This window comes from Zootermopsis nevadensis, unplaced genomic scaffold (assembly GCF_977971745.1).
Source record: "Zootermopsis nevadensis isolate Lab colony 2312 unplaced genomic scaffold, Znev_1.0 Znev_ptg000204l, whole genome shotgun sequence".
NCBI lineage: Eukaryota > Metazoa > Arthropoda > Insecta > Blattodea > Termopsidae > Zootermopsis > Zootermopsis nevadensis.
Genome location: NW_028259335.1, coordinates 68,660 through 86,550, shown reverse-complemented (window position 1 = coordinate 86,550; position 17,891 = coordinate 68,660). Strand labels below are relative to the sequence as shown.

At 37.0% G+C, this 17,891-nt stretch overlaps 1 protein-coding gene across 10 annotated transcripts; it reads right to left on the bottom strand.

Annotated features, from left to right (window-relative positions):
• Positions 1–2,888: 2,888 nt before the first annotated feature.
• LOC147870745 (fatty acid synthase-like) lies at positions 2,889–17,754 on the bottom strand. Of its 10 annotated transcripts, none has more exons than XM_087342043.1 (10): positions 17,569–17,737; positions 16,717–17,421; positions 16,303–16,419; positions 13,723–13,951; positions 10,822–11,068; positions 10,616–10,727; positions 8,967–9,260; positions 6,989–7,285; positions 6,077–6,267; positions 2,889–3,320 (listed from the first exon to the last, which is right to left on the bottom strand). In XM_087342043.1, the coding sequence occupies exons 7-10, from the start codon at positions 8,979–8,981 to the stop codon at positions 3,251–3,253; spliced, it is 573 nt and encodes a 190-aa protein (XP_087198169.1). In that variant the 5' UTR covers positions 8,982–9,260; positions 10,616–10,727; positions 10,822–11,068; positions 13,723–13,951; positions 16,303–16,419; positions 16,717–17,421; positions 17,569–17,737; the 3' UTR covers positions 2,889–3,250. The 10 variants fall into 10 exon arrangements, with proteins under 10 accessions (XP_087198169.1, XP_087198166.1, XP_087198170.1 ...); XM_087342040.1 differs by having other exon boundaries at positions 10,616–11,068; positions 16,717–16,841; positions 17,196–17,421; XM_087342044.1 differs by having other exon boundaries at positions 10,616–11,068; positions 17,666–17,754.
• Between the last annotated feature and the right edge of the window lie 137 nt (positions 17,755–17,891).

Genomic DNA, 17,891 nt, shown 5'->3' with positions numbered 1-17,891 from the left:
CAATTTCCACCAAAAATACAGCAGTTACATATGGCACGGGAGAAACAAATTTCTGCGAATAAAGAAATGAAACAATAACTGTTCCACCTATCATTATTCAAACAACTTTTTTAATTTGTTATAAATGAAACCACAGAAAGATAATGTGGATAGTTTTCTTTTGTCTAGATCTCGAATATATTATTTAAGCTACCTGAACATATTCACGCTGTAAGACACGAGGCCACGTGTTAGGAATAAGGTAACAAAGATGGAATTGACAAAATATGTAGTATATGCAGGAACTAATAAAAAATACATACAGACGTTTAGTTGGAAATAATAGTCACAACAGATATGCAGGCACAGAACTGACTATAACATTACAACAGAAATCAGAGACATAAATTTCAAATGGAGAGCCCAGAGGTGTCCTGTAACTCGTTGCCCATTCTGGTCATGTCCAGAGAACTCTAGCCCTTCAACACAAAAATTCTTTAGTAACAAATTCCAAGTTTTCCTGAAATACAAAAAAATTTGATGTAATATATAAAACAAACTATTACATTATGTGACATGGAGACATATATACGTGTGTGTGTGTGTGTGTGTGTGTCCCTCAGAATTTCATGTTGATTGTGCAATTTCTCACAAGGGCACAGGACGTTCTTTAATAGTGAATGGAGAAACCAGCATATAGACACAGAGGACAGCGTAGATTTTGAAAGCTGACAAGAGAATTGATGAGCAGTAGACTATTATTTAACTACATAATAATTACTATTGGTTGGTTGGTGATCATTTCCTGTTAAGAGATTTTGGGCTCTATGAGATAATATTATAGCCATGGATATGTTGTTAAGGTCGTCCTACTATGTGCATGTACACAGTGAGGCACAGTTGTTACAACTTAGATATAAAATCATGTTTAAGACTGTACTACATTAAATCATACTACAATCTTAGTTACGCAAAGATACATAGTGATTTTTTTTTGTTAAAAAACATTAAATTTAAATTTTCATACATTGATTTGTAAAAGAATAAAGAAAATGTGTTTTTAAGTATGACTTTAGATTTTTTCGCCATTCTTGATGGGAAATTTCCTAGTATTTGTAATCAACTATAATTCATCTTCAGAATTAACAAATTTAAACCTACATGCCCTTTTTTTTTTTTTTTTTTTTTTTGCTATCCAACTGGATCAGAATACGTGAAAGTGGGTGGTTCTTATGAACACAATAACCAACCTTAAGGTTCCTTATATACAGGGTAAATTCTTGGCCACATTAGCAGTTTTCAAATTCTTAAGATAGCTTATACGCTATGAAGTTAGTTAATTCGACAACCTAACTTTCATTTACTCTCTGATATACTTCTTGTTCATGAAGTTGAACAATCAAGCAAGCTCACTTGGCATTAAATTTTAAGTACATTTATTCTGGTCCCTCATCACTATAATGGAACTTTAAAGTAATCACATTACTGTGTACAAGAGTTGATCAGCACCTGTCAGGGTCCAGATTTCCCTCCAGCCACCTGAAGCTGGAGAAATCTCCTCGGGTCATTATGCTGACATAGGCATGTGGCACAGTAACAGTGGCACAGCTGTCTAGTGGCAGGTGTCGGTATGACCCCCACTTTCCATCACTGTATACATTCATAACAAGATCTTTAATGGGCGTGCTGATGTATCCAGAATAAAATAACACCTGAAAATATATACAAAATGTTTCAGAGATCTCATACTGAAATATACCTTCTGCTTGTTCACTTATATATTTAAGTTTCCTTGGCTTACGAGTTCACAATACCTCAGATTGGAAGAAACACATTGAGTATATTATTATTCCCAAATTAAGCTCTGCGTGCCTTGCCATGAGAACAGTCATACCACCCATGACAATAGATACTTTAAAGCTAGTTTACTTTGCTTATTTCCACTCTGTGGTGTCTTATGGATTAATCTTTTGGGGGAATTCAACAGACAGTAATAAAGTTTTTTACATGCAAAAGAAAATAATTAGAATAATGGCCGGTGTCAAAAGCAGGATATCCTGTAGAAAATTATTTCGTAAATTTAATATACTTCCACTTGCAAGTGAATTCATACTCTGCTTGCTATAATTTGTGGTGGAAAAATTGGATAATCTTAAAAGAAATACAGATGTACATAATTTAAATACAAGACGTAAACATGACCTATGTGTGCCAAATGCTAACTTTACTAAATATCAGAAAGGGGTGTACTATACAGGTATCAAGTTGTTTAATAATCTTCCACCAACAATTAAAAATCTAAATTATGATATAAAGGTATTCAAGCCTGCATTGAAAGGTTACCTCTTCACTCACTCTTACTATTCTGTAGACGCTTTCATCTCTGCTGAAAATCCGTAAGCTTTATGTATATCTATAATCTATATGTAAAGTCACTTTTGTATTTTTATTTAAAATTCTCAGTATATGTACATTGATATGTGAAACACGTACTTGTTATTGTGTCGAAAATACAGAAGTTTATGTATATTGAATGAAGTCCTGAGGTTTATGTATATTGCAGAAAATGACTTGTTCTCCATCCTTTGATTGAGTCCTAAGAAGGATCTATGGAATGTAAATAAACTCTACGCTCTAACATACCTGAATACTGCACTTTCCTATCCAAGTCACAAACACTCCAGGTGCCTCATTCTGTCTGGTTCTTCACATCTCCAACTCCAAATAAGCTGCTTCCCCATCACGCACACAACTGATCTTCTGAAACACTGACATTCAGATAACTTTGTCTGCCATCTCTTGGTAATATTACTCCACACACTACAGATACAGTTCACGAGAAAGTTGCCACTAAGCACATCCCCTGATCTCAAACTCCTCTTTCAGACAGACAAGGCACTCACACTGAATCTATAACCGTACACCTCCTCCGAAAGCAAGGAGATCACACGAGGGCCTGAGGTCTTCCTTGTGGCATTGTGAGGCATGCTACTAACTCGTGATACTTGGTCACTAGGAATCTAAAGTGTGCGACCGTGGTGTGGTGGCCACATAACCAACATTACAACCTGTAACCCTAGCTGATTACTTCTACCTTGTCCACTGCGATAGGCTCTTACACAAACTTAAATAAACAGCTACTGAATTTCCACAAGCAAGTCACTAAAACTGAGGCTGCCAACACGTGTCTGTGGATCATCCCAACCGCATCGCCTGATGAATTGTGTCCATCATGCACAATGATCATGTCAGCTCCCGGTGCAAAGTCTTGCTACCTCTGTAGTAATGATGGACTCGTAAATGCGTAACGTCTATAGTATCCCATATGCTTGCAGGCACGCCTACCTGAAACAAAACCATGTACCGAAATAAACATCCGCATTGAGAGACCAGTATTAATTCTTACTACGAAGGCACTCTACACCACATTAATGATCAACTGGCCAACTAAACCGACCTTCCATGCAACCAAAATATTTCTCACTTTACGTCCTTCACACAAAGATGACACACATCAATTCTAATAAAATCAAATTAACTTCCACGCCATGGCAATATATATATATATATATATATATATATATATATATAAATATATGACAGTGAATCTGCACTAGACTCGTAATGCAGCCCACGATCACGCCGACCTCAGAATTCGCCATTCTCCTCATACGCAGGGACGGCAACGTCGAAAAAAACAGCGAACACATCCCGCCACCGCTGAACTAGCGATATTCGATGATCGTTATATGCCCACCCTGACGAACTCCTCTGCCATCTAACGACAAAAGGGCTGAAGTAGATGTCCTACCTAGCACACTCCACTGCACTGCCGAACGAAATGCTGCCTGAAATACCACTCCACAAATTGTAAAATCATAAGCAGAAACGGGGTTGCTGGAAAGTACTTCCGTAACCGCCATTAGTTACATCTTAGCCCTTAAAAATGACAGGAACTACAAACAAATGAAGGCGAAACACGCCTACCGTCACCTATAAGAAACCAACTACCAAACATAATCATAACCTAAAATCATTTATGAAACCAACCACACGGAACAACACCTAGGATCGTAAAATACAGCTCAATCAACTTAGCACGAAGCACTATGAAACAAATAACACACATTTCGTAACTAGATCGCCTACATTCTGGCACACATTGCCTCTCGGTCACCCGAATTGTTACTGAACCCAGCGACGTTTCACACCCTGCTTAGATCAAAACCAGACACAAATCTTTAATACCTACACGACTATCTATAACACAAGACACCGAGTGAAAGCGTCCACTGCTAACCGTAGTCTCGGACACGAACTTCCACTCGTCAGACTTCATGTTGGCATGTAGACACTCAACACCTCACGCGGATTCAGCAGCGACATCTTCCCTGTTTATTCAATTCTTGGAAATTTGCAGAAACTAATAAGATGAAACGCGGGCTGCGTCAATTAATCAGGCCAACCAACATCACATATAGAAAACCAACTACCAAACATTTCCATAACCTAAAAATCTTCCATCATTTATGAAAACAGGTAGGATTTCGTAAAATACTGCACAATGAACTTAGCGCGAAGCATTCTTAAACGATTATTCTATATGTCGCCACGGGATTGTACTGCACGACTCTCTTTAGCACACCGACTGACTAAGCCCACTGGTAACCGTACTTACGAACACGAACTTCCCTTCGTCAGACTTCATTATGGCACTTGCAGCACTCAACACCTAATACGGATATTCCCTGCTCGATAATTTCTCACAACTAAATTTGCAGGAGGGCGTAGACCTTCTGCTTGTTCACTTATATATTTAAATTATATCCTTTTATTGAGACATGAATAATGCAGTCATTCGAACTGATGAATCTAATATGAATTATTCTAAGGCTCCTTATTATCATCATAATGTTACTCAATAAGTTTAATAAACATTAATGTTCATTGTCTTCACACAAAAGGCACATGTATTTAATTCAACCTTTTGAAACTCCATGAAACAGAGTCTTTCTTCCAAGCTGATGGTCACTCAGCTAGTAAAGTAAGTCCCGCCTTTCAAGGAAACCAAAGGTTTGTTGCCAACTGGTCCTTATTGTGAGCCACAAGAATACAGTTCACAGCTTCCTATCCTATTCCAATAAGATGAACTTTAATATTATCATTTCAACTAAGCTTCCATCTCCCATGTGGTCTGACTGATTAAATTTTTTTATCTGGATAAGTTTAAATGAATAACAATGAAGTGCCTGTTTCCATTTGTGATCCTTACAATTACTGATTCAGGATGCTAATCTACAGGTCATCCTCTCAACCACAATGCTGTAAAAGCTGGACCACATAGTATGTAACCACTAAACTCACTTCCAAACAAACATTTATTTTGACCTATCTAAAGAATTAAACAAAATTAAACTAACCAATTATAACTTTAAATTCATTACATAATTTCAGTGCCAATTCACAAAGTCTCTTGTTTTAATTTCATGCCAGAAAATCAGCTATCACTCCCAGAAAAGCAAGTAAGCTCTTATGCAACTGGGGAACGACAAAAATCAGCACATATTAAAAATTCTCTCTTTTTGATTCAGACAAAACTAAGTTACATTCATCTACAGAAAAGTTATGAATGGAAAATCCACACTTTAGGTTCTACAGCAAGAACAGAGTCATAGCTCTATACCCTTAACATGACAAACAATCAAACATGCAATATTTGAAAATGAATAAGAAAAGAGTGAACCAACTCAAATCAGCTAATCTTCAAGACAAAAATGTACATTATAACATTTTATCTAAACATGAACAATTATGCAAATTTAAGACAGGTTTTATTTCAACAAAAATTCTGATTGTGGACTTTATTGTAATAGTGAAACTGGCATATGTTCCAAGAATTTATAAATAAGTAAGAACAATAAATTAAATAAATCACCATCTCAGATGGAAATTTTATTTTAAAACATAAAATAATATTTATAAGTCAAAGAGATTAAATATTACACAAATGTTCAAATCTTAGAAATCAGGTGAAAACTTGTTAACATGTGGTACTTTCTTCACTGGCAGTAAAAAGGTTCAAGTAGGAGTCTCTAACCTTACAAAGTTGGTCTCTGGCTCCTTGCGGATACAGTTCATGAGACCCAAAATGCCATTGAGTGGTGTATCCTGAGCTACAAGGATAATGCGATGCTTAGTGTTGCTTTGGATGACAGTCTGCATTTGTGGCAGCCAATCATAGTTCTGGGCTGCAATGTAGATCACAACTGGATTTTCCACCATCAATCCCTGAAACAGATTCCACATACACTTTCTACCAAATATTATAACAAAAAAATCATTTCGTTTACCCAAAGTTTCTTGATGAGCTGATGATCATACTGCCACCTCTGGCTTAACTGGGATTACTTTTTATTAATCATTTTGCTCTTGTCAACCCGAGGTGGTAGATTTCCTCTTATATTATGAAATGGAATTACATAACTTGTAAAATTTACTGTAAAGACATTATCCTTATTTATACAAACTGAAAATCTCAGAATGCCTTTTCAGTAATTTCACTCACATCCATACTTATGTCTTTTATTGGAGTTTTACTTTTAATCAGTTATTATATTTTACACTATGCTGTACTGACTAAGAAGCTATATCACAAATGGATGATGTTACTTTTAGCAAACATGGAAACAATAATCTAAAGAAAGAAATATTTCATTATTAACATTATTAAAGCACATCTGTACTGTCAAGAAAGTATTATTATGGTGAGCACATGCTTGAGAATGAGATGAGTGGGGCATGTAGCATGCATGAGATAGATGATAAACATTCAAATCTTAGGCATGAAAACCTGAAGGTAGGAGGCCACTCTGAAGATTGATACATAGATGGAAGGATAATATTAAAAGAGATAAAAACAGAGTGGATGGATGGGGATTGGATTCATGCGGCTCAGTAAAAGGAAATGTCATAGGCTTTTGTGATCAACATTATAAACGTTCTGCCTTACCTTCCTGAGCAAAAGTAACTTTTCATCCTTTAGGGTTTTCTCAAACACAATTTCAAGCCTAAAGCCATAGATGAACAGACTGTTTGTTTCAGGTTTCTCACGAGTCAGGATGCACGCCCCATCAGCCAGAGCACTTAAAGCAGTCTGCAGAAATTCTCTATACAGCAGGATGTTTGAAGCAATAACCAGGGTACAGTTGCGCTCATTTTCTAATTTGTGTTCCTCAACCATTATCCCTGTCTCGTTTAAGTTTCTGTGTGACAGGTTACAACCATTCGACAGGACTGTTATATTTGCCTGCAATATACAACAACCAAAAAACATGTTCAATTATTGTCGTTCTCTTTGCCTTTTTGTGTTTTTTTAAACATAAGCTTAAACAATATTAGTAAAACATTTCAACAAGAGCCTAGAAGCATCTTAATGCTATTCACAAATCTTTAACCTTCATTAGCCATGCATTATGGCTCAAGTGTGGAACAGTTTGCCAAGGGCCACAGTAACATACTACAAAAACTATTAACCAGCAGACAGCCCCATAGTACACAGGCTTAAATCCCATATTCTCACACAATAAAAGTTAATTTGGTTACATGCACATTTTGCTTTCAGTTATAAAAATTTGGTGCTTTTGGCAGTGAACATGAATATCTTCTGCTTACTCTTTTCCAAATTGGTGACTCTAACACTCAAGTTATTTTCTTGGCACAAATTCTGTGCCTTCCCATGACTCCATCAAGTGCAAACATTACTTCTTGAAGCTTAAGCTAATTAGACATATTAATAATGAACAACGATGGAAACACAGACTATGAACTAGTAGAGATTATAAGTAGGAGAGCTGGTGTAAAACCATAACAAACTCGGTTTGGTTTCAATATTAAGAAACCCAGAAGAAGAAAACACAGAGGTATGCAGAATTATATATAGCTCAGAAGATAAATCTCATAATCTCATGAAGTGGCCCAGAAACTAGGTCATATGGAGAGTCAGACAGCCAAATGATAACAGAAACTAGCTGACACCATCAAACTGCAGAACAGTCCTCTTGATGACACAAAAGCACAGTCAAGAAGGCATGAGCCAGGAGGGAAAACTTGCTGATGGATAGATCAGGCCAAAAGGGAAGGAGCCATAAGCTATGGAATGCCACATACTAATGTTCCAACCAGCCAGGATATGGACTGGTCTGGTAACCACCATAGGAATCCTTGGATCTGTAAGTAAATGAGCCAGCCATGTTATTGGGAAATCAAGAGCTGTTAGGTACAGGAACATCTAAGGAGTGAACAGACTTTAAGATGGACGGAGAATGCATCATTAATGATATATATCATATATAGTGAACTGGATGTATTCTTTGATCTACCTAACTAACCTTACCTGTACATACAAAGAGACTGTGGAAAGGGTTAGATACCAGGAGTAAAAACATTCAGAAAGGGGTTCTGCTCCCAATGGAAAACAGGGATAGTGGCAGTATACCACCAAGACAGAGCATAGCAGCAGGCAGTAGGGTTCAAATCCTGCTTGCCCACCTCACGCCTCAAAGTGGTGCCAGTGTTAAGATAGAGGATTAGTCATGTATTCTAATAGGCCATGGTACTGCACAGGGTGGTCAGTGGTAGTACAGAGGCCACCCAAGTGAACCTATATTGCTATATCTAAGAAGAAGAATTGTTGTGTTTCACAGACAGATGTGGAAATTCTGGTACGAGAACGATACTGCAGCTGTGAGGATGATGTGGTAGGAGTTCAGCATGCAAAGTTACTAGTAAAGAAGACAAGAGAGATAATTACAGAAATGGTACAGACAACATAAAAATGTCAGGAGGTGAGACAATAGAAAGGAAAAGCTGAAATCCCACTTTGTTTCCTCCTATCAAGACATGGACCAATCAACCTCAAGTGAAATAAAAATAATAAATAATGCTGACTATAAATTAAGTAACTCTGTGTCACACATTGTTACACTTGCTTTTATAAGTGGCATGTCCGCAATGATGAGATTCACAGCTGGTGACAGAAGTGTGGTGCCTTGACTGTGCAGCTCCACCACCTTCACATGGGTGACACTCGTGTTCTCCAGAGCTATGTGTGTGCAAACCCTCAGTGCAGTGTGCAGGTTCTACATTAGGTGTGAACACGTATTTCTCGAGCACAGGCTTGGTCGGGCACTTGTATTGAGTTATGGCATTAGTTTGGAGTCCTCGTACTTCCACGCCTGCTGACTGGATGATATCCAACTCCTTATACACATGTACTGACAGCACTGTCACAAGAAACAGTAAAAATATTTACTTAAACTCTCTAGTACAAGTGAATTGGTATGTAATAGGCACAGAAATTAATGAAGAGAAGGGAGTGTGGATGATACAAACAATTTTAGAGGAACTGCATTGCTTTCAATTACAGGGAAAATGTATTCTAGTATTTTGGGTAAATGAATAAAAATATGGCTGGAGATATATTATCAAAGTTACAGAATGGCTTTAGAAAAGTAGCCAGACCAATAGATAACACTCAACAGTTGTAGATTATTCATATAACCCACCTTTGTAGTTTGAAAATGTACTTTCACCGATTTTAATTTGTCTGAAAGCATATCTGATTGTAATTAAACATTGTAAATATGTGCTAATGGTTTTTTGATATGATTATACATCAATCAACTACATAGTCTGGTACACCATCAACACCTTCTGAACATTTGCCCTTACGCTTTTTGTTACCTTTTTCAACTTTAAACTCAGTTACTTGGAATACAACCATGGTTTTATTACAACTGTGGTAACATGCAACTTGAGAATTTAACAAAATTTTGGTTCAAAAATTTATGGCTATTTCTGTGAAGTAGGAATTGAATATAATGAATTCTTCTTGGGCTACCAGCCATGTCAGGTGGTTAAATGGAGAAAAAACTAGCATTTTTAAAACCGTCTTCATCCTCGTCCTCAACAACCTGACACGTCTGGTAGCCCAAGAAGAATTCATTACACTTAGTCACCATGAATGCTTCAGATAATATACAAATAGAATAATTCTGCTGTCTTCTGTGGATTTCTTATGTTTCCTGTCCCACATTTCATTTTGATTTTTTGATCATCTTGTCCTATAGCGAATAAGAACTGCAATGCTCTGAGATGATGAGAATGTAAACATTTATTATAATTCTCAAGTATGTGATAATAAAAATAATATAAAATGGTCTGCACTATTAAAGCCTGAGTTAGATAGCACTGGCGTGAAGTATATTTGAATTCGAAAACGCAAGGAATGAGACAAGCGTAATGAAAGTCGTAAAGACAGAAACAATGATACAGAAGTGCAAAATATTTTTAACAGTGTGAATTGGAAGAGTACAATTCACTTTTACGAACTAACGAAAACTGAGTACAGACGGAATTATACTATTATATGCGACTAAACCTTAGGAAAAGCTGTACACGCTTACATTAATGTATATGGAGATCAAAGGGTCTGAAAGGTAAAACATGAAAAAAGGAGAATGCCCTATGTGTGGCATGAAAATGTTCTGAAACCAAGTTGTAGAACGAAGTTTATATTAGGAATGAAAGAGGACGTTTTGGTAATGAGATACACACACACACAGAGAAATGCACATACCTGTCAGTTGATTGTCCACTGCCCATCAGGATGATAAGTGCTCTGATGATGAAGGCAGCAAGAACCTCTATAATGTTGGTAAATTTCTTCCAGACTACGTGGTGCTACAACCCTGAAGACAGCCACGTACAAGGCAATGTTTTTGAAAGGAACAGAAATATTGTGGAGGTGTGCATGCAGTTCTCCACTCCATGCTAAGAACTCACAAGCAATCTCGTCCCATCAGTACACACATGCACGCGTACAGATGAAGTCTCGTTCAAACTGAAACGGACCAACTCGCCAACATCATGGCTCTTGGTGTTCAGTTCACGGACATCAGCTTCGTCTATTGTGATCTTCTGGATATAGGTTGGAACGAGGAGACGTCGCGATTCTTCCTCAAGTATTTTCATCTGCAGTTGTCCAGGAATGCTACCCAGTCGTCTTTCCACGAAATCTTTCCCGTTTGACCTAAGGGAGAACAAGAAATCATCTACATTAGACAGTACCGTATATTAGGGAGACTTCTACTCATCTCATACCACGAGGCCCACTGGAGTTTGGATAAGGGCATATTCTAATTTGCAGTCTATAAGAGTTTCATGATGTAAAGCCATTAAATTCTCTGTAAATGTGGCAAAGTTCAAACCAGTATGGAGAATTGAGAGCTGATTAAATGTTTGCTCTAGTTCAATTTAGAACTTCAAATGGTCAAAGACTCATTTTTCCTGTCATTAACTCATCACCTTCAACTGACTTAGAAATTTTACAATTCTTCCTTGTTGTTAAAGAAACTCCTTTAGCATGTCTGTGATTGGCAGCTTATAAGTCATTACTCGCAGTTAACATTACTGATTGGCCCTCGATAACGTCATACTACATTTAACGGAATTATATGTCATTTACGAGAGTCAAAAAACAAGCTACGTGTGGCAGTCATCACACGATGACAGCCGGAAGATGTTCGTTGTCCCAACACCACTCACTCCTAGCCAGTAAGCATTGTTACTCAACATTCCAAGTAATATTCCAAATTCATAAGCTTTACTTCTATACTAAATCAAAAAGTGAAATAAGACAGAAATTCAGTGTTTAATTACGTCTCAGAAATGTGGCGTCGTCTCACTGGTCAGTTTCAGTCAATACCCGGTAAAACGAGAGTTCTAACTACGTTCATGTGTCTCAGTCTTCATTATTTTAAATACTGCAAATAAATTGGAACATAGGAAAACCTCCATACAGTACTTATGGGCCATGCGCTAACCAAATTGGTTAATAATTATTAACCAATCTGAAGGTGAATTATAATTAGTGTTACCCAAAGTGAAGTCAAATTTCGGAAGCGTATTACCCACAATAATTAACTAATGTGCCACTGTTAAATTTAAAAATGGGGTCATTAAAATACCTGATGATTAAATGATCTTTAAAATATAATCTGTCCATTATTTATTAAAAAAAGTAAATTAAGAGTGCAAAACTTTCTCTCTCACTCTAAGGGAAAAATTAAGATTGAGGATATCTTCGAACAAAGAATTAAGAATATATTTGGATCTAAGAAAAATACATGATGAGCTTCATAATTTGTACACTTTATTAAATATTATTAGACTGATTAAATAAAGGATGATGAGGTAGAATAGACACGTACATACATGGTCATTAAACCTGAAGAGAATTCTGTGTGGGTTACATTAGTAATGGAGGGAGGTTTATATTAAAATGAACCTTTTTAAAATAGGGCTCAACTAATTCAGGACAGAACACGACAACAAATATTCATATTCCACAAAAGCGAGGAATTTCTTTACCAGTTTAGCAGCTATCAACTTTCAAGACCTAGAATCATGACTTGGCCATCATTACATCCTATTTGCACATTCATCTGATTTTATAAGAAAGAATTTACACATTTTTGGGTTGAACTTTGATAAATGTATACAAGATGAAGTCATGCTGAAACTAGCCTGTAGTTAAGAGGTGATATCAAAATACAAGCAAAGAAGGAAGAGAACACGTGACTTACGATAAGTGATGTGCATAAACAGATGCCTTTGTAATCCAGGGAGAGAAGAGAAAGAAGAAAAAGTATTGGTTTCATCTGACATATGAATGAGTGACAAAATATTTGAACATGCCAAAGACGAAACTTTAGTCAGCAAATTAAACATAAAATCAACTGAAAATAGGTGAGATTTGAGCTTTGCATAGTGATGAGAATTAAGAGGGACATCTTTTGGGATATATCACGATGTAATCCGGTAGACACTAAACATACATTTCAGAGGATCCGACTGATTACGTCGAAAGGGTAAGAACCACCTTCAAAGTTGAAAATTTGTTTATAGATCATCAAAAAATGAAACAAAGAAAATTTGCTCCATCCATCTTTATAGCTCTAAATGACAGAAATGTTTCAAGTCTCATAATGTCATGATAAAACTCTCTGAGTTCTAAGTACAACCCAGAAATTAAACGTCACAGCCACTGATGGAAATCTACCGAAATACTGGAGAAGTGAAAGTTGTGCATGTCAAGATATTTTTTTTCTGCTTCCAAAGAAATGTTCGTTGAGAATTTGTTCCTTAGTAACACACTGCGAACCAAACATTTTATCTGAATGTTTATTGACACATGAGATATGCAGTTCATAGGACGAGGCCACGTACTTGTCTAATTAACTGGACTACACATGTACACCAAAGACAATGAGGTTTATACCAATTTTGAAACCATTGAGCTATATCAACCCTGACTTAAAATCTGACTTCTTTCTACATGCAAAACACAAGAACTGTAAGAAAGGATATTGTTTTATGTGGGCTGAAAACATTAAATGGAATACATGAAATATAAAGAAAAAACTCATATGATTTCAGAAGCTGCATAACTAGCAAATGTGGAATGTAGATTCAGATGAAAACAACATTGAACGATGTAATAAATATCTGAGACCCATAATATTTTTTTGTAAAATTAAAACAAAATTGTACATTATATATCCATTACATAGGGTCACAACAGTTAGCTCATTTGCAAAAACAATGTCTACTAATAAACACCATCACATATTACAGCCTATAAGGTACATTAAAACTACTCCTTTAGATTGTAGCGCTACCTACCATGGTTGTCAGCCCCGAAAGAGTCCTTGGTAGTCACAGCCACGTAGTCGTAACTCTTTATATATGTCCTGTGATGAAAGTTCAAGCAACTCATCATTAATGTGTGGGATCGAGGGCTCCAGCAACACCGTTTCATAGGACATGTTTGCAGGTACTCGCACCAAACCACTTGCCGTTACCTCAAACCTCCCACTTGCTTGCTAAACCATGACCGTAAACTGAATGCTTCCTATAACAAAACAACTGAATATTAATGTTATGGGCTGTAGGTTAACCCTTTAAAGATAAAGAGAGTACCGAAGTGTACTAATTTTAAATGTCCACAAGCAGTTACCTTGATGAAATTAAGTGTCTAGTGTTTTGTTTCTTTGTTTTCCTTATTAAATATAGTCAGCACTGCAAACAAAAGCATTATTAAGATTTTAAAACACATTATTTATTAGCATAAATCCAACATTTCCAGCAGTGGCGTGCAGTGTTATTTTCAGTAAGGGAAGCAGAGCTTTCTTCTGATTGGCAAGTTGACAGTCAATTCGAGACTTGTCAAACATCACAATTTGCACTGTTGAAACAATGGGGGTTTGAGAGTTCTCATGTCGTTTCAGTGCTTTATGAATGTCGTTGGTATCACCGAATCCAGTCTTGTTCCATTTGTTTTCCATTCAGAAACAATAGGCACGACCAACAAAACAATTTTCCTATGTTACGGCAACCGGATGGCCACTCTGTTTTCAAATACTGTTCCAAATAAAATTTCTTCACACACGATTTGGTCTGTCAAAGTTCTGGCAACTTGCATGCCTGTCGTCCTCTTTCGATGATTATTTTCTTTTCAGAAAAGCCCCCACTATTAAACCCCCATTTTAAAAGGTGTTCGACTGCAGTCACATGAAGGTTCTCTACCAACATAACACTTTAGCTATGCATGTAGTCTAATCACTCCTCTGCCACTTGTACCACGAGATTGGAAATACTTCCCTTGCACGCAGATCGTTTACTTTCTGGAGTTTAACGCGCTTCAAAATACGATTGCAGGAGAGGGACATATCGTTGAAAGGATAGGAAACATAAGCACGTACCACTTAAGACACACATATAGACTACGAATGATAAACTGTGTCATTATTCTGTAGTCCTGTGGAACTAAACATCCTCAAATACAACAGGTACATTGGTGTGAATTTTCCCAGACATCAGACTAACTGATTCCCACACTAGTTCCTGTGCAAGATATAACGAGAATGATAAACAAGTTTTAACCTATCTTTGGAAGAACTGTATACATGAGCGTACGATGAACAGGTCTCATATCATGTATAATCTATGAACAAATCAATAATTTTTCAACAGAAATCAGCATCGGAGGTGAACACACAAGTTTTCTAGGTAATAACTTTTGTTTGAAAAGGTACAACATAACCTCTATTATCTACAGAGCCTAAAACTGAATTTAATATGGTTTCTGAAACTGAGCTGTCACGATTATTGCGTGACAAAATACAGATCTTATTAAGATTTATAACATTTACTTGTCGCACTTTTGATAACATATATAATTATATATAACAGAGAATAATTTATGCCTTACTGAAAAATATATTTCTCTCACTGATCAATGCTGCCAACAATATATCGTATCTGTATATCAAACAGATTAACATGAAGATAATGTAAAATTGTAGAAGTATCCGAAGCTTAACTACAATAAATCCTTCTTGGGCTACCGGCTGTGTAAGGTGGCTCAATAAGGAAAAGAACCTTTTTTAAGAATGTGCATTTTTTCAGTGGCTAACCATTAAATTCTAAATTTAAAAATTCAAACTGCTCCAGAACTATTACTTTTAAGACAACGACCCTGATTACAAGAGAACAGAAGCATGACACAATTACATTTCTCATCGCGTAAAAGTAAAAACCAAGTTTAGTTTTCTAAAAAGTCGTACCTAAAGATCAGAAAATATTCGACAATATAAGCTGATACTGGATTAATGTTTGTGAAATTACCATCCTTACGTAACTACAGTGATGAAAGCTATCAAATAAAAACAATCATCGGCAAGCACGCTACAGAGGACCAGTTTGTTACGCAGCTGCCCTGAAGATGAGAGCAGAGATGGCTCTCAAAACGTTGGCAGAGGATATGGTTCATTCACCATTCAGCCACCTGATGTGGCTCGTAGCCCTAAGAATCTTTCATTATATTTCTACACAAAATTGTAAATGAACACTGATTACTAGAATAATGTGATAAGAACATTTTACATAATAAAAAACCTGCATTTATATTAGATTCAAAAGTAAGTCAGATCAGCCAAACTCCTCTTTCTTACTGTGCAAGTACAAAAATCATTTCAAAACACGTTTATTATTTCTATTCGTTTTCTACGTTGAGTATCCCTTCTGGTCATATTTGTAATTTTGGTTCCGAGCCCTCTATTAAAACAACATGGATCAACTTCTGTTATACAGTGAATTTAAAAGACAAATAAGGAGCAAATTTAATCTAACCATGAGGTTGCAAGAGGGAATTTAAATTATCTTATCTCAAAGGTTAATAAAATTAATTACATTACAACTCACAAGGTAGCCAGTGGCAGGAAAGAGATTTATTCCATTAATGATATATCCAGATAAATATTTCGCTGATCCATCCTCTAAGCTGATAATCACAGATCGTTCGCCAGATTTGGCACTCGGCTGTAACAGAATCACAGTACGGACATGCATAAAGAGCAGCGGAAGAACATATCTCAGTAGAGTGGAAATAATGATTAGATGTGACTGGAAGTACACATATCTGGAACAACGAGCAAATAGAAGACACAGATTCCACAGCCACAACCACAACCCTTTGGATATTGCAGCATCATTTTTGCAGCTGACCATAAGATACAGAAGTTTACGTTTATTGTATGAAATGACTTGTTCTCCATCCTTTGGTTTAGTCGTAATAAGGATCTATGGAATGTAAATAAACTCTACTCTCTAACATACCTGAATACTGCACTTCCTTATCCAAGTCACAAACGCTCCAGGTGCTTCGTTCTGTCTGGTTCTTCACATCTCCAACTCCAAATAAGCTGCTTCCCCATCACGCACACAACTGATCTTCTGAAACACTGATATTCAGACAAATTGGTCTGCCGTGTCTTCGTAGATACCAGTCCACACACACTACAGCTACAGTTCACATGAAAGTTGCTACTCAGCACATCCCCTGATCTCAAACTCCTCTTTCAGACAGACAAGGCACTCACACTGAATCTATAACCGTACACCTCCTCGGAAAGCAAGGAGATCACACGAGGGCCTGAGGTCTTCCTTGTGGCATTGTGAGGCATGCTACGAACACCCCATATTTGGTCACTAGGAATCAAAAGTGTGCAACTGTGTTGCGGTGGCCACATAACCAACATTACAACCTGTAACCCTAGCTGCTTACTTCTAGCTTCTTCACTGTGATAAGCTCTTACACAAATTTAAATCAACAGCTACTGAATTTCCACATGCAAGTCACAAAAACAGAGGCTGCCAACACGTGTCTGTGGATCATCCCAACCGCATCGCCTGATGAATTGTGTCCATCATGCACAATGATCATGTCAGCTCCCGGTGCAAAGTCTTGCTACCTCTGTAGTAATGATGGACTCGTAAATGCGTAACGTCTATAGTATCCCATATGCTTGCATTCACGCCTGCCTGAAACAAAACCATGTACAGAAATAAACATCAGCATTGAGAGACCAGTATTAATTCTTACTACGAAGGCACTCTACACCACATTAATAACCTACTGGCAACTAATCCGGCCTTTCGTGCAACCAAAATATTTCCTACTTTACGTACTTCACACAGGAGAAAGATGACAAACATCAGTTCAAATAAAATTACAAGCCCTGGCAATATAAGAGTAAAGCTGCACTCGACCGGGCATGCATCCTACCATCACGCCGTCCGAAGTAAACAATACCAGCAGAGGAACTGCGCCATCTTCTCGCACGCAGGGACGCCAACGTCTGAAAAACAGCTAAAGAAATGAGGTTCTGACGGCGGGAAGTACGAAGATGACGGTCTTCGGGGGATTTATAGCTGTGTTGGTAAATTTCTAGCAGACTACAAGGCGCTGCAACTCAGAACAAAGCCATCTCCAATTCGCTTCAGAAGTTGTC

What these genes read in the sequence shown, in the direction of transcription:
- LOC147870745 (XM_087342044.1), bottom strand. An exon ending in AGTTACTTTTGCTCAGGAAG is followed by an intron (nt 6,268 to 6,988) that starts GTAAGGCAGAAC and finishes AATCTGTTTCAG; the next exon opens with GGATTGATGGTGGAAAATCC. An exon ending in CCAGAGACCAACTTTGTAAG is followed by an intron (nt 3,321 to 6,076) that starts GTTAGAGACTCC and finishes TGTTTCAGGTAG; the next exon opens with GCGTGCCTGCAAGCATATGG.